General features: G+C 42.0%; 1 protein-coding gene and 1 non-coding gene across 2 annotated transcripts in view; one reads left to right on the plus strand and one right to left on the minus strand.

Annotated features, from left to right (window-relative positions):
* Positions 1–2,536: 2,536 nt before the first annotated feature.
* On the minus strand, positions 2,537–2,616 carry Trnal-uag. The gene has a single exon. It is a non-coding gene; the product is annotated as a tRNA-Leu (tRNA).
* Positions 2,617–2,870: 254 nt separating this feature from the next.
* LOC119650774 (UDP-N-acetylhexosamine pyrophosphorylase) overlaps positions 2,871–18,188 on the plus strand; it is a 29,107-nt gene continuing 13,789 nt past the window's right edge. Inside the window, exon 1 of the mRNA XM_038053879.1 lies at positions 2,871–3,901. Within this exon, the coding sequence (XP_037909807.1) occupies positions 3,565–3,901 (337 nt within the window). The 5' untranslated portion in view covers positions 2,871–3,564. The remainder of the gene's footprint in view (positions 3,902–18,188) is intronic.

Below are 18,188 nucleotides of genomic sequence, written 5' to 3' on the forward strand. Positions count from 1 at the left end.
CCGCTTTCCGTGTATACCAGGTACTTCCAACAACCATTTCGTGTGACACTGCTAATTGAATAATCCGCAGTCCGTTATCATTTGTATTTTTATGTTATTTATGGGAGCCATCGTATTACCTGAATACGGGCTCCTTCCCTACTTGGCTGTTAAAATCCGCAAGTATGATTTTGATAGCATATCTGGGACAGGCTTCGGGGGTCGTTCTACTGCCTTGTAGAAGGTATCCTTCTCCGACTCTGCAGTCTCCTCTGTAGGGGCGTGAACGTTATATTTCTAAACTTGCCTCGCAAGCGCAGAGTGCATAGCCGTTCGCTTATGTTTTCAAAGCCGATAACAGCAGGTTTCATTTTTTGGCTGACTAAGAAACCTACTCCGAGCACATGGTTTACTGGATGGCCACTATAATATATGGTGTAGTGACTCCTCTCAAGGAAACCGGTCCCTGTCCATCGCATCTCCTGTAACGCTGTTACATCAGCCCTATATTGGAACAGGGTATCGGGTAGGTACTTGGCAGCTTCATCTCTGTACAGGGTGCGCACGTTCCATGAGAAAATGCGCAAATCGTTATTCCTTTTTCGTTGTCGGGTTCGTCGTTGTAAAATCTATCCTTCCGAGGTTTCGTAACAACCCCCAACCTGGAGGACCAGTCGGTAGAATTTGTCCTGTTTTTAGGCGCGGGAGACTCGTCTTCATTCTTCTCCGTCTGCAGCTTTTCGTTAAGAAAGAGCTCTCAGCGGTCACCACGAGGAGGAGGAGGTAGGGTGTAGTGGAGCTGTGGGTATTTGTTCAGCAGGCGTTTCCCAGGTTTTATGCTCCATCGTGGGTACCAATCCACGTTTCGGTCGGGGACCTATACTACCCTTTGACCACCTCAGTCTTACCTGTAAAATATTGTCAATGCACGATCCCCGACTTTGTCTTCTGAAGTGCATTGTTGGACGAAGCCGATCACACCCTTTTTTGCCTGTGAAAGGTGAGATAGAACACAGGGGGCTCTTCCTTGATAATATTGCCAGAGATATGCGAGAAGCGTCGCCGTATGGAGCCGTGTTATACGTTGTGTTCGGGTGCCTGTCCTCACGAATAAAATTGAACTCGACTGACATAGTGGTCGGACGGCAAGAGGTTCTTTGAATTAACATCTTCCTTTTCTCCCCTCTCCTTTCGTTGAAAAACATTCTTCGATTTGAAGAGCTCCTAAGACGAGAGAGCGGTAGGAGTAGCCTGAAGTAATGTGTTAAACATTTCCAGATTAGTTGAGGAAGGAGGGATCTTCAGTTGGTAGTACGGTGGTTTGGGGTTGCGGGTGTCCAACACTCAGTGCGTAAACGCATTCATCCACCCTATCCGAAAAAAGAAATCACCTTGACATGGGTAGGTTTCTCAAGTTTTCAGAGCCACTTGTTCAGAACAGCTAAGCGCATAGTTTGATGCACAATCTAACTTTTCAGGGCTGCAAGGGTTCTGAACCCGCATTACCTTGTTGACGTTTCAAATAGTCATACTTTCCGCTTTGAGCGAAGCACCCGTTTTTTTTTCAAAGGTAGTGAATGGTGTTTTCCTTTAGGACAGAAGTAACTCATCAGACGCTGCCTCACCAATGTCCACTTTCTGGCCTTTTTGTCAAATCAGCTGGGAATGGAGCAAACTCTACTAGCTTTATATCAACACAATATGTATATAGCGTTTCCGTCGATGCTAGAAACGTTGTTGTCAGCCAACAGAGCCTATTTTAGCTTACAAAGACTGTTCCGCTCGAAACGTCTCACCATAGGGTCAAAGCTCTTACTGTACAAGACTATGATCTTGCCAGTCCTCATGTATTCCTCGGAGACTTGGGTTCTTAGCAAGAAAAGTTGCGAACTCTTGGCCGCGTTCGAGAGAAGAATCCTCCGAAGAATTTTTGGCCCCCTACATGAGGATGGACGCGTAGCCTACACAATGACGAAATCTATGAGCGATACCATGACCGTCCGGTTGTGGATAAAATCCGGCTCAATAGGTCACGGTGGGCGGGTCACTTAATCCATATGGATGAGGATGATCCCACCCGGAAAGTCTATAGGGGCAATATCTATGGTAGAAAAAGAAGACGAGGCAGGGTCACCCTGCCTAAGATGGAGCGATGGCGTAGGTCAAGACGCCAGACAGCTTTTAGGGATATTGAATTGGTGGACCTCGGCGCAAAACCGGGATGTCTGGAGTTCCTTATTAAGGCAGGCCTAGACCGGATGCCGGTTTTTGTGCCGTTGATGATGATGATCATTTCTGCTGTGATTTCGCGAGTTTTATTTCGGGAATCAGATGTTTGTTGCCACTAAACGCCCTAACGGGCGTGCGACATGGACCTACTGGGCTAAATAAGGATCCTCCCACTCGGTAAAACTCTGCATCATTGCAACTTGGTGTAATAATTTCTATAAAGAAAAAAAAATGTCTAAGTTTGAGGAATGGTCATAATTAGATATTCGTTTGGGGTGGAAAAAAGCAAATAAATAATTATGTATTTATCTGACGGAAGCAAAAAGTGTGACAGCGGTGGGATTCGAACCCACGCCCTTTCGGACTGGTGCCTAAAACCAGCGCCTTAGACCGCTCGGCCACGCTGCCGACAAACAACTTTTGCTAGAGTATCTTAATGAATATGAACTCCGCATTCTATTTTAGTGTTGATAAGAAATTAAGATTTTTTATTTCCGTCCCTGATGGTCTTCTGAAGATTCTCTAGTTTCCAACTTTCATTTTTTTGTAAATGTCCACCACAAAAATTCCAAATAAAATCGAAATTCGCGAATCATTTTGATGCAAATAAACTTAAATGGCAAAAATGAAATGCATCTCGCTGGCCACCCGCAACATACTGTCATGCTTGCAACATGCATCTTCCAGTTTGCATCGCTCACTCCACAGTTGTGTACACAGGCAAACTCATTGGTCGGCGCGAAATGTCACGAACGTCACTTATTGTCAAAATTATCAGAGACGTGGAAAAAAACTGACAATTGGCTGGACAGAGTCGACTTTTTATCTGCCTCTGAACGCTTTTATTCTTATCGTATATTGTGTGACATTCCAACGGGAGCAATTCAGGTTTTGTTGTTTTGCCTCGCGACCACAGTTCAGTTCGAAGGCCGTCGTAATGATGCTTTTCACGGCAATTACACGGTGCTGACAACTTCCACTTCTCCCTCGATCTACGTGAGACATGAAGAATAAACTAAGGTGCGAAAACGAAATTGCCACCACCGCAAACGAGTCTAACTACGAAGCAGCGAACAGCGAGACCCTGACTGGGGGAAGTGTGGTGCAATGGGGCTCCGTGCCGAGCTCCAGAAAATCGTTCGCAGTCTCCACTTTCACTTGGTCGCGATCGGTTCAGTTTCAGTTGATTCCAAATCTGGTCGTCACGTTCGTTAGCGAAGCGAGGCGTTAAGTAGTTACTGAATTATTGCATTGTTGAGTTAAAAGCGAGTTGCCCAAGTCCAGACTTGATATATTCAAATATTGCGAAGTTTTGTGCTGATTTGTTAAGTTAATCGTGCGCGTCACAAACAAAACATGACCGTGTTCGAAAATTTGCGCGAGCGTTTGGTAAAAGCCCAGCAGGATCACTTGCTGAAATTCTGGGACGAGCTATCTATCGAGGAACAGCAACAGCTATGCGAGGATATCAGTGAACTGAACTTCAATGAGTTGAAAACCTACTACGAGCGTGCGACTGCATGCCTGGAGGAGAACAGCGGCACCCTGGACGACAGGATTCAACCGATCCCGGACTCTAAGCTCGTCAGCATCAGTCGCAGTTCAGAGAGCACGATCGAGGATTACCGTCAGGAGGGGTACCGGCAGATAAGCGAGGGCCATGTCGGAGTCCTGCTCATGGCCGGAGGGCAAGGTAAGCAAACTCAACTATTACATTCGAATATTATATCATTTGAAGTCGATGCACGTTCGAGTCGAGCGCTAGCTATGCTGCCTGCCTCCCACGCCAAGCCATATATTTACTCAGAAGACTGGCCCCATTGCACAGCGACTCGAAGTGGATTGCAAGCCACCGTTGTCTCAGACGATGAAGATCTCGATCATAGCATTTACCACTAGTCCGTGTGTGCAGTGTGCGACCAGGCGCATCTTCATTTGCGGTCATTTGCCTCATGATTGATCACTCGTCTTTGCCCGCAGCGAATTGCTAACGAGTCATCTAATGGGTACGCGCTAACGTTCATCTGGAAATGAAACAATATCTGACATCGCTGGCTTTCGACATTCATGCCTCAAAGTCTATTTGAGTGAGTTGCTCCAATGGAATATTTATTTACATTCTGAGCTTATGATGCAATCCATCTTTTCGCTTTGGTACATTGTCTTATCTCACAAGAAATCCAGCAAAAACAAACGTTACGTCGTATCGACTGGGATTATTTTTTCGCCTTCAACTTGAAATATATAAAATGTGCCGAACGCTTTTGTTCACATAGTCAAGGAGCCTGTAAATTACAGAACGCCATTGGAGCTGATTTTGTTCCGATGTCTCTATTTTTAAAACTCTTATCACGGGAACTAAACTTGTTGAAGTTGATTGTACAAAGCGCGGCAAAGATAGGTGATACAACCTGATAACGGCAGTAGTTGTTGGGCGAATAGTCGCCGTCATTTCCTCATTTCTATCATGGAGCGCAAACAGCTTGGTCTTATGATTTTGAGAGAGGAGGTAAATAATGCGGCATTAGAGAGGATTATTCATGAGTGGATAATGAAGCCCGTAGCGATCGCCTCAGAATACGGGAAAGTACTGTCACGTTTGTTTCACTTATTTGTGTGAACGATAGATAAGCGATAATGCTTATCACCTTTGAAAACAAGTGTTAAATGGAGAAGACTCCGAAGTGTGAAAGCAATAATGAAGCAACCTCCAAAACATCCCCTGATTTTTCAAGTTTGGGGATTTCTAAAGCTTTAAATTTTGTTTATTCTACTTTAAAGGATGTTAGCGTTGATCTTTTTTGCTCTCAAATATCAAATTTAACACCTGACGAATCCCAAAAGTTATTGAACTTGCACCTTTATCAATGGTAACCTACATTTGATCAATTGATTTATACAATCTAATTGGATGTAGAGAAATAATTGGACTTTGATCTTCTTTGATGCTCGTTTAATTGTTGTTATTACGGCTATCTGGACTTATTTTCATTATCTGAGATAACCTAAAAAAAATGGGAGAATAGAGACAAACTTTTTACCTTTCTAACTAAATATTCTTTACCAAAAAGGGGATTTTTCGGTATAGAATGTTAGACCAAAAAGGAGATAAATATTCAAAGTTGTCAATATTCGCTAAATGGGGAAAAGCGCATCGACCACGTCTGCGTGCCATTCGCAGAAATGTGCTTCAGCTTCCCCTAGACCTTCCAAGATGCCTGCACTTCTCCTCTAGTGTCCTGCGTCATTGTCTCTAGGGGACCCATCTATCAGCCACTCTGAGATAGTGAGTTGTCGCACTTTCTTAAAATGTGACCTATCCACTGCTACTTCCGCCATCGATTCATATTTAGCGGTACGTTGGTCATACATCTACGCCGCACTTCGGGTTTGTATCGGGCAAGAGTACACCAATGACCCGTCGGAGAGAGATTTTAACGAAGGCTACCCTCGGAGCATTTGAATAACAATTTCCATGTACTGCTTTCATATAACAGCATAGAGAAAATATCGGTGAAGTGTTGTTAATGCGTCGGGAAATAATTAAGTTTGATGCCACCGTCAACAAAAATAACGCCATCAAGGTCTGAAAATTGATCAACGCCTTCGGTATTTTGCCCGTTAATGCAGATAAGAAGAGTGCGATCGTCAGACAGAGAACTTTGTTTTTTTTGGGTTTATTTTCAATCCAACTTTGCTTACATACTTCTCCAAATCCATGGCTCGCTAAGAGAACAAACAGTCGCCATCATTGTAGTCGAGATATTTATGGAAGGATGCCATGCTCCATTGAAGCCCTGCACGTCCCCTGAACAGGCATCATGGGAAATCAGAGTGAAATTATGCGGTGTTTCCAACGATTAATTAATTGAAGTAATAAAAACTTGTTGTGTCTTTTTCATTGGTGTGGGTATTTATTCTTGCAAATACCGATATTTCGGGAACCACTTGTTCCCTTCATCAATGCAAACAAGTTTTCCAAGTTCCCAACTTTTTATTACTTCAATCATGGGAAATGTCACCGATAACAAGAAAGGTCAGTATCGATAACAAAATGCAGCCTTGCCGCACTCCGATATGGACTTCATATTTCTTTGAAATTTCATCTTGATGCAGTAAATCACAGTTTGCGCAATCATATATCGCTTTAGTCATAGCGATCAGTTTCTCTAGAATATCCCTCCTACATTCGAGCATTCGAAATACACTGCCTTGCATCCCTGTTAAAAACCCACTCGGAGCTAGTGAAAAGCACCTGAAGAAGTGATTCGAATTTCTCCACACTACTCCAAAATGATTCATAGGGGGTTGATGTGGGCCATGCAGATCGGATACCCAGGATTGACAAGTGAATGCAAGTAGCAGCTCCGCAAAGGACGAAGCTGCAAGGGTCAATTCCAGAGGAATACCGTGAAGTCCAGCGCAGTGCATTGATAGCCGAGATAATTTCACTTTTGTAGTAGTTTGCATCCACATGTTACGATGACTAGTCATCAATAACAGGTTGAACTTCATCAGATATTATATGGTTGAGGGCGGTTGTCAAATGTTCCGCCATCTCTTAAATTGCTGCTTATTGTGGATCAGGAGTCAACCGTCACCGTCCCTTACCGGACCATCTAAAGACTTGCGATAACCTGCAATATCTTTCGCGATGTGGTATAGGGTTCTGAAATCATTGCTCATTGCGACATTTTCTGCTCTCCTGACCAACACATTGATGATTTCTGTTTTGTCACGGGTCATGCTACATTGCACTTCCCGAAATTGGGCGCGGTATCGGAACTCAAACACAACACCTTCGCCCCCATTCGCAACGGCAATAAGATGCTTCTGTTCCAAACATTCATCGATCCGCTTCTAAATTTCTGTAATCACTCAAATCTTCGGGACGTGGCCAACAACTCGACTTGCACTAGAGAAAAGAGCCTTTTTGACGGCTCAAAATTCTCTGGTTTGTTCATAAAATCGGGCGTCCATTCATAATCACTGTCAGCGGCAGTGAGCTGTCCAGAACTGAATGATTTAAATATCTCGGGTCAATGCTATCAGCCAATGGAAAACTGCATTTAGAAATTGCTTTACGCATAAACGCAACCTGGATGAAGTGGTGCTCCACAATTGATGTTCTTTGTGATCGACGTATCAACAAACGCCTCCAATCGAAAATTTATCGTCGTCCGTTGGCCGACTATAAAAGACAATGAATCGCGTCTTGTGGTAATAGAGACGAAGATGTTGCGCCACTCTGAGATAGTGAGTTCCATTGCATGGTGTAGGCAGCAATGGAGTGTTCGCCCTTTCTTAAAGTGTGACCTATCGACTGCTACTTTTGCCATCTATTCATATTTAGCGCTACGTGAACCGTAAATCGACGCAGTACTCCATTCGAAATTGTATCGGGCCAGAGTACACCGATAACACAGCGGGGAGAGGTTTTAACGAAGGCTTGGAGCATTTGAGTAACAATTCCCATGTACTGTTTTCATATAACAGTACAGAAAATATTGACGCAAAACAACGCTCAACTTGATGTTGGCGTTAAGATATCGGTGAAGTGTTATTAATATCAACAGAAATAGCGCTATCAAGATATGAAAATCGATCAATGCCTCCGATATTTGTCCATTAATGCAGATAAAAAGGGTGCGATCGTCAGACTCAGAACCTCGTTTTTGTTGAAGTTTATTTTCAATCTGACTCTGCTTGCATCCTTCTCCAAATCCAGAGAGAGCACACAGTGGTCATCAGTGCAGTCGAGGTATTATATTTGTGGAAGGATGCCATGCTCCATTCAAATCCTCCCCGTCCTCCGAGTAGCATGGGGAACGTCACTGATAATAAGAAGCGCTAATATCGCCGATAGAATGCAGTTTTGGTGCATTCTGGTTTGGACTTCAATTTTCTCTGAATTTTTTCCTCGATGCCACGCACCAGATTTTGCCCCATCATATGCCGCTTTGGGATGCCTCTTCTGCCTGGAGCATTCCAAATACACTCGCTCACTGCAGGAGGATCTACAATGGAAATCAGAATGCTCTCCGTCGATCAAGCTTCCAAAGTATCCTTTTATGTGTTTCATAATAATTTTAGCTATTATCTTTACGACGGCGGAAAGCACACAAATACCGTTTCGATTATCACACTGGAAAAGGCAGCCCGGCGGAGACTGGGACGTCCAAGGAACAATTTCTCTTCGACTGAGAAGGCCAGCGAATTTACTCCTTTTGGGTGTATTGATGATCGACATTATTTCACTTTCGTTTAATCGTATCTGCATGTTTTGGAGACTGGTCCTTTCATCCATAAAAAGTGAAACTCCACCAGATGTTATTCGGGTAGGAACCGTGGTGAAATTTTGCGTCTCTTAAGCCGCTTCTCATCGTGGATGACGAGCCGATCTTTGACTTCTCTGACCGGTCCAGTTTCTGTAGTCAGCCAGATGTTACGGCGTCCCTTCGGCTTGCATTACACATAAGGGCCCTTTGATGGCGGTCTGATTTTCCTCAATATTTTTCGGTAAGTTGTTCAAGATGTCTATCGTCCGGTCAGCAAGATAGTTTCCTTACGCTTTACTAAAACTGTTTATTAAAAGGTAAATATGAATATTTCTGCGAGTACTTGTTGCCTTCTTCAGTGCTTAAGCTTGGAAGCACTGAAGAAGGCGACAAGTAATCGCCGAGATATTCATACTTGCCTACAAGTCTCAGGTTCATTTAATCCATACAAGAACTTCATTAGATGACACTCTCCCTTCCCTGAAATTAGCTCGAACAGCCTCAAAGGTCTCACAGGCCTTTCTATCCCTTGACGTTGAGAAAGTCTCTTTGTAACTATCCTGGCTTTCCATTTGCGTATAGAACCGTCAATGCCATCTTTATTCCTCACAACTATTCAACTTGCTATAGTTCACCTTTCATCTTTCGTACATTATACCAAATTCGAAAAGTCGCTCTTTAATATCAAACAAAATTCGCAGCCAAACGCCTACGCCCATTGGTTCTTTTCTAAACTAGAGGCTGCACATTTAACTGGAACTTCCGCTATGCATGCGATATTTAGATCATCCTTAGCATCTTTGCTTTTTTAATTTTGCTTTCAGAACTTTTTCTCGGTCTTACTGGTTTGCGCTTCGTCGAAGTTAGAATTGCATCTGGAATTGGAGCTGGATTCACATCAAAGCTCAGGAAAGTATCATGTTTTCTCAAAGCATCTTCAAAAGTTGGCCTACCATCCTCTGTCGAATCTGGCGTCTTACCAACTTATTCAAATTGAATATTATCGATCCCTCGTTGTTGAGTATTACATGAGCGCTACCTTTCTTCAACACATGGTCCTTGAATTTCTTCTTGTCTTTAGAATCCGTAGCGAAGCCCAGGAGCAGAACTTTTTGTGCTCATCGTTCACATTTGCCAATGCTCTTGGTTCGACTTAAACACATGAACCAAATTATTGAATGTCCTTATCTTTTGGCGTCTCCCCACCCTCATCTTGTAGACGATCTGACTCAATGAAACAGTAGGGCAGCAATTCCTGATAAAGTTCGAAGTTACGATTGCTTCTGGTTAAAACGAGGGTGTAAATCCAGACTAGATTAGTAGACGGGGCATGTCAACTAAGGTGTTTTTTCCCCTCCGCTACTCCGTTCTGCACTGAGTTGGTGAGGATCACCCTTGAATCCACTTCATTCATTTCCTATTTTTTTTGTTGGGTTGCATCTTGATCATGGTTCTGAAATGCTTGACTTCGAGGAAAACTACATTCTTATATCGAAGAATATCGTACGATGTGGAAATTTTCGAAGCTTGCCGGTGAAATGTAGATCGATATCATCGACAGTGGGGCACTTCTGTATTACAAAGTCTATCTTTTAGCCCTGTGAAAGTATTCGTTGGGTCAGAATATACGGCAAGGTGGTCGCTGTGAATCATTCGCCTCCATCATCTTTTGCATTACTGATTATCATTGGGCATTTTTCATCATTTCTCACAGTGTGTCTTGTGAGGGTCTTTCACAATTTTCGTCCTTCGATGCGTCGCGATGCTAACTCAATCTTCTTTACATTGAAATGATTCAAACGGCCTGCAAGACGACAAAACCTTATTTAATTGAGTTTATTGTCTGGTCTGTTAGCTTGTCTGTTTGAAACAGGTGAAGCAAAAGTAATCACTCGATGTTGTTTTGCTGTATTTTTGTTTTAATGACAAAAATTGGTTCTGCTTCTGAAATTTGTTTGTGTAATCCATTAGAATTTATTCCATCAAACCGAGAAAATGATATCGTCCAAGTGGCCGCCGCCAGAGTTGATGACTATAAGGGCTCGTTTTATGACATTTTTTATGATTCGCGTCAGAACTTCGAGCGGCAGGTTCTCGGTTTCCTGGCACATATTCTCCTTAAGGGCTTCAAGAGCCTAAGGCTTGTTGACGTAAACCCGCGACTTAAAAAAACCCATGAAAAGAAGTCTAGAACGATTAAATCGGGCGATCTGGCCGGCCAGTGCAAATCACCAAAACGAGAGATTAAGCGACCCGGAAATGCTTCCTTCAGAATATCGGTTGTGGTTCGAGCAGAGTGCGCCATTGCACCATCCTCTTGGAACTCCATATTCTCCAGTCTCAATTCATCCAATTGAGGAAGAAAAAATTCGGTAAACATGGCCCTGTAGCAGGCGCTATCCACAGTCATCATTTGGCCCGCAGCGTTCGCAAAGAAAAATGGACCAATGACACCTCCGGCGTAAACAGCACACCATGCAGTAACTTTGAGCGAGTGTAATGGCTCTTCGTGGATGAGACATGGATTTTCGGTGCCCTAAAAATGATTAATTTATTTATTCACGTAACCTCTAAGATGGAAATGAGCCTCATCGCTTATGATAATTTTCGATGAAAAATTGTCCTCCTCTTCGTTGAGATTCAGGATGGCTTGAGCGTAGGTTAGACGCGTTTGGCGGTCAACAACTAACAGCTGGGTCTGCACTTTGTAAGGGAACATCTTCAAATCTTCCACCAAAATTCTGCGTAGGGACCGCCAGCTAATGCACAATTGCGTAGCACATCGACTGGTCAATGTTCCGGGTTCCTCTTCCACATCTTATGCAACAACAGCGATATTCTCATCAGAGCGGCTGCTCCAGGGTCGGCCACTCTTGGAACATTCGTGTTGTCTCAGTTTCTCAAAAGGGGAGTTTGTCCAGTTGGTGTCGGACGGCCAGGAAATCTGCGACGAAATTCATGCCGTGCCAACACGACCGATGAATTGTTGCGCAAAAAATGGAAACAATTATTCCGCGTTCTTGCGGAGTAAACCGTTTCATGGCTTGTCGATTTGTATTCTGCGTTTGTTTATTTCACAAATGTCAAAACCGAATTGACAATTGACGCCATTTGCAAAAGTTGTAGCTTACTTTCGCCCTACCTTGTATGTTCCTCGGAAACGACTACACTTATCAGCAAGAAATTCAGTGAGAACGTCGGCAATACAGACCCTCAGAAATATCCTGAATGACACCGTTTAATACTTTTGATACAGGACCTAGTATAGACATTAGTTGTAAAGCAGGTCCGGGGGGAGGGATTAAAAAGGTTACAATTATTTCAAGGGTATATTCTCAGAAACTACAAAAAAATTGTGATAATGTCGCTGTATAATAGCAAGAGCTCAAAATATTCTCTAGTCCGATATCTCTTCAAATAAAGTTATGAATTTTTTAGAATGCCTCCTTAAGTTCATCCCAGAAGTAAAAAATTGTATGGTTGTGTGATGAGTTATTGTATGTATGATTGTATAGATATAGGGCATATTATGCAGCATACTAGAAAGTTTGGTGGAAATCCTACTATTATTAGCAAACTTATAATAAGTTGTCTTTTGCGTATATTTGCTGTATCCTAAGATATAGAATAGTAGCATCCTAAGATATAGAATAGTAGCAAAGTGAAACCGTCGTTCATCAAATATGTTTTTGTATAGAAAATCTGTAAATTCTTTCATAATTGACCTGTTCTTTCCTTTTTTTTTTCAAATAGTAAATGGCGATGAAAACACTTTGCGGTGACTACAGTCTTTGGGAACTAGCTCCTCTATCTACTCTATACACTACATTTGCAGTTGGTTATCGATAATTCACCAATATGCATTAGAAAGTTCCTTCGCCGTTCCCAGATACTGCCTCTGTTGGCTGTATTTGTTCTGCTGGACCAGTATCTTTTGGAATATTTTCTACAAAGGTTGGGGGTCCTATTGGGTCCAACTTAAATCTAACTCGGTTTTGCAAAACTAGGGACCGTTTTTCGACACCCCATTGAATAAATGATTCTACTTCCTCCCAATTTCTTGGCATTAACTTTTCTATCTAAATCCAACTCTCAGATCGCTCTGTATAAGTCGTTGCTCAGGGGGCAAAATTCCCCATCGATGACTGTCTGTTTGTCTATCTGCCGTGACTGTATTGGCAAACTCTTGCATTGTTTACTTTATGCAGTGGAGTTATTGGAAACTGCATTGTTTAAGGGGTTTGCTGCCGTGTTGGACAAACAGTTCCTAGAACCAAGATGAGCCAGCGGAAGTCTTTCTCTTATTTTATGACCATTCAGTTCAGTTTCAATTGCCCAGAATGTTTTGGCATAAGAGCTTTATTTGAAGTTCCTCGTTCGGGTATCCAGTTGAATTTAAGATTCTTTGATGTTCAAAATAAGTTTTCTGATCTGAATTTCGAGATGACCATTTTGCGTCGCATTGAATGGAGCAGTAATGGACTGTTGCTCGCATTACACTTGAACTCACAAAACACAAAAACAATTTAACGATTTTGAGTTTCATACTGGTCTTTTGTTGAGTTAAAATAGATACAAAGCGCGCACTCCATGAAAACAGTTCAGCTACATCATGAACTGTGTCCGTAAGTTGTTCGTTTTGTGAATCATCGAGGAGTTATTGATTTACGAATTGAATGGAGATCTAAACCTCACAGTTTATGTTAGACTTATTTTAAACAAATCAATTAACTCATTTAGGCTAATCATATCTAATCTAAGGAAAAATTGACGCAATGAAAATTCGCAATGTTTGGAAATACTCTTAAAATTTATCCCAGATTCCTGGGCTTAGTAGTAAACATTGTAATGTGGTATATGGGGTATGGGTAATGTATTATTGGTTCAGTAGTCTATTGAGTAGCAGGTGGTAAACAAATAGTGATATACAGACAGTTTTGCTGTCCCCTTTTATGTTTATTCAATGACATTTGTTTTGTCTATTTCTCCATATTCTAAAATATCTCAACACAGTCTTGAAACAAACCGTATGTGAAGTATTCCATAACTGAAATGGTTCCAGTTACATATGTTCAGTGATTACAAATATTCAGTGTTTATATACTGTGGGTGTCGCTTTGTCAATAACAATGACATTAACACGTGGGCCCCACTGACCTGTATTTATCAATCTGTTTAGGGTAGTCAAGAATTCCAGCTAGAAACTTGAGTGTGTCAAACGGGCAAAAAAGGGCTATGCGGAAACTCGAATGAACCGCACGTGAAGAAGGTCTCTGCGTGTTGGGTACCGAAAAAGTTAATCGACGAGCAAAAGAATGAGAATCTCGTTTCATGACAATGAATGAGACCTGGATTCACCATTTTAATCCTGAAAAGAAACAACACACACCGGGCACTTTGAACTTTGTCGGCGTTGGTGACGAGGCTAATTATGGGGAGACTATTACAGGCTCTTACTACGCAGACCAATAAGAAGATTGCAAGGGGCCATCAAGAAAAGAAGGTGCCCTGGAGTAGCTGGAGTACTGTTTAACCAAGATAATACTCCGGCTTATAGTCGAAATTCGAAATTTAGAGGAAGCTGCCAAGCTTTTGGCTCTTTGATAGTGATGAGGTATTTAGGAAGTCCCTGTTTGCGTTTCTCAGATGTTATGTGGGTATGCTTTACCTCTGCGGTGTTTCCGTTAAATTTTGTTGGTATTAACCTTGGTATCAAGTTTTGAAGAAATATTGTCGATATCGACAACTTTAGTTTCGACGTCGATCGAAACTAAGATAACAAACCTAAGTGGAAATCACTACTTAACACCGCTTCGAGTTAGGTACAGAACAAGTAACTTGGCACAAGAGTAAATGGAATCTAATAGCAAATTTTGAAATTTGTGATGCCTATAATTCTAGCAATGTTCGTTGTGCTGCCCGGCTGTTAACCTGCCGCCGAAGTCGCTCAGAACTTAATTGTACAATAGCACGCAAATTGGCAACAGATCGGCAATACAAACATCCTTAGATGTCACACCGCTTTACAGTAATTGGAATTCTCCGAATAGTTTTTGAAAATAACAAATCATTAAAAACATTGGGAACAAGGGAAATCGCACGCTTGACACTTCAGGTATGAAAGGTTTTGTGTATTTCTTTTATAAAGCCATTTGAGTGTGCATTTGCCTCATTAGAACCTAACAGAGAGAGAATATCCACTTTCGCGTGATAATGACATTCAAAATATTAAATTTGCACAGAAACGGCAACTTTGACCTGTTATAACTTTGTTAATAATAGTGCGATTTCCACCAGACTTGGTAAGATTAGGTTCTACAATTTCATGATTCTAGGATCACCTTAGGGGGGGAGGGGGGTTTGCAGTCAATTATTAAAAATTAAAAAGTATGGAAGGTAATTCGGAGCCTAGGCACCATATAGTGGCAGCCTCCTGATCTTTTTTTAGATTTTTCACTTTGGTAGTTTCTGAGAATGGGTTTGTTATCATCACACTTGATCACTTTCGCCGCACTCCCCACCTTTTCAGCTAATGTCAAAACTAGTCCCGGCTTCGGAAAGTACTAACCAAGGCCTTTCATTTCATACTCCACATGACTATAGTTGGTGAAAAAAAAATTTACACCCTCTTTTTGAATGTATGGGGACTCACCCTTAAATTCGACTTAGAAGAATGTAACTCACTATATGTGTGAGCGTTCACAGTTTCCACCTTTCCACCAAATTTAGTGTCAATCGCTATAGCCCACTCTGAGAAAAATGCGTGTGACGGACACACAGACGGACAGACAGACAGTAAACCGATTTTAATAAGGATTTGTTTTTACCACAATGGCCTCATGATGTCTTCGAGGGTAATGTGAGGCAGTTTTTGATAGTAACTCGGTCCTGTCGAAGGAAATATCCGCCCTTATACCAATTTGTGCTCTGCTAGAGCTGACTCTGTGAAGCGGTTGTCTTTTACATTGCTTTCGTGCTCCTTAATCCGTTGTTGTATCGCCCTATCGGTCTCCCCTATGTAGACTTTTCAGCAGTAGCAAGGAATTTGATATACCCCTGGTGTGTGAAGTAGCGGCTTTTCGTCCTTTGGGATTTTTAGCATTTACCCTACTTTGGTGGGGGCTTGAAAATGGTGCGAATTTTGTGTTTCCTGAGAATTCTCATCTTCGTCGTGCCTTTTATGTAAGGTAATGCTGTTCGTGCGACTTCGCTTTTTTAATAGACCGTTGAGGATGAGCACTCCCCTTCTTCATCGATGGCGCTACAGTCCAAACCAAGCCGGTGTATCGCTTCCAATTATCTCGATCCAAGGACCGGGTCCTCCAGTTAGAAAATCTTAGAATTAATCTGCAATCTGCATCCACTGAGTCCTCCCAACGTTTCCTTGATTTTCCTTTTGGTTTGCTACAATCGGCTCTGCCTGTCAGCATTCGTTTCGGGATCCTTCCCTTGTGCATTCGTTCCGGGATCCTTCCCTTGTGCATTCGTTCGATGTGGCCAGTCTATTGCAATTTCCGGATTTTGCCTACTGCCACTGCTGGTGATTCGTCAAATAATTCATATAATTCATGATTGTATCTGATTCGCAGACATCTCCTTCCTTTACGACTCCGAAAAATGTTCTCTCGAAGATATCTATCTGCTTTTCCGACATTTGCGTCAAGGTCATCCATACAGCAGCACGGGACGAATCAATATCTTGTAGATATGTAGTTTATTGGGTCTGTGTACTTTTCTCGATTTCATTATGGAGAAAACTACATAAGATACTTTATGATTATAATTTATCCGCCTTTGAATTTCGTGTTTTTCGTTTCCGTCCTTCGAGTGTAGGGTTTCTAGGTAGACGAATTGGTCCACCTGTTCGAAATTATGCTCGCTCATTGCAATGTTCTGCATACTAGCTGCTGCCTTTTGGGTTTGTATTACGTATTCATTGATCCTGAGTCCCATTTCATTCCCTGCTGACTCGAACTTTTTGAACCCTTCTTTAACACGAAACATTCATCGGGCAAGAATATACGTCGTAAGCGTACGCCAACAGTTAGAATTTTACCAGTAATGTTATAAGTAACCTGGAAACATGCCGTGGCCGTCCCACGTTCGCCATCATCCTTGCCACAGCCACATTTCCAGTGGATGCTTTGTCATAAGCATACTGCACGTGTTGCTTATTGCTAAGCTTCCCGTCTATCATCAATCGCAAGTATTTGATGGCAGGCTTAGAAGTGATGATGTGATTTTCAATTTGAATAAGTTCATAATTTCTTTTACGGCGCTTAGTGATGAGGACCGTTTTCCGTTTTTTCCTCCGCAAGTGTCAGGCCAAAACTCTCTAGCCAACTTTTAACCATACCAATCGCTTCACATGAATATAACTCAACATATTAAAGATGCTTTGCGACCATAAGCAGCGCTTTATCGTCGGCGTAACCCACCACCGTGGCTTCCTCCGGAAGAGGAATGATATTCCACAGTAGTGGACCCAGTACGGAGTCCTGTGGGACACCTGCAGAGACAATGTACTCCTGGTCTTCAGTGTCATACCAAAGCCTCCGTTCTTGTGTTGACAATGGCTGCAAGATAAACGGGAATACCAATCTTTGCCAGAGGTTCTTTAGGGTTGTCATAATGAATCCATTTTTCATCACCAGCAATAATCCGATGCAAAAATGACTTCCCATTGTGGGATTCCAGCAGCATTTTGGACATGCAAAATCGCCTTTCAACGTCTCTCGTTTCCAGTTTATGTCGCACCCAGTGACCTTGCTTTTGAATGTATCCGGCTGCTTTTAAACGTTTTGAAATGGCTGCTTGAGTGACTTCCAATAATCCTGCGGGCTCTTCTTGGTTTTGGAAACAATCTTCATCGAGTAATCCTTCCAATTCTTTAACTTCAAACTTTTTTGGCTGCCCAGAACGTTCTTCGTCTTCCAAGTCAAAATCACCCCTTTTAAATCGTGCCACCACTTTCGGCACATTCGCTCAGCTAGAGCGTGTTCACCATAAACTTCCACCAAAATACGATGCCTTTTGGCAACAGTTTTCTTCATATAAAAGTAATGAAGAAGAACTTTCCGCAAAAACCTTTTTCCAGGCACAAAGTTCGAAATATGTGTGTAAAAAAAATATTATTGTTTACATTTCAAATGAATGACATATACTGAAAATGGCGCACAATGACAGTATCCTTTCAACGCATGTTCGGAACATTGGAACGATAGAATAATAATCTCTTAACATGGTCATGAATTCTGTTCAAAACCCATCAACCTTAAAATCTCACGCAATTCTAAATACTACTTTATAATTATTCAAAATAAAAAACAACAAAAAAATGAAAATGATCATTGATAAAGTGCTATGTCCAATTAAGTGAATTTAAGTGTAAATTAGGACTTTTTGTTGTTGTATGCGGAAGTCGAAATTTTCGATCAATTATTTGAGGAAAAGAACGGGTTATTATTCCTTCTCTTGGACGACCGGCCCATTAACTAATTGATCTAGCTGGTAGTGGAGGAAGTGGTAGGACCGAAGCAAGAATTTTCGGAGTCCTAAAAACCAATCGTTCGTTTACCGGCAGCTGTTTTTTAACAAACTATGAATTTTTCTCGGCGTATTCTCACATTGGTGCAACGCAATAATCGCGATTCTTTTTTCGTAGTTACCGAACTTCATCGTGTTGTCGTTCACGCGCTACTG

The sequence above is a fragment of the Hermetia illucens genome, chromosome 3 (genome assembly GCF_905115235.1).
Source record: "Hermetia illucens chromosome 3, iHerIll2.2.curated.20191125, whole genome shotgun sequence".
NCBI classification, from domain to species: Eukaryota; Metazoa; Arthropoda; class Insecta; order Diptera; family Stratiomyidae; genus Hermetia; species Hermetia illucens.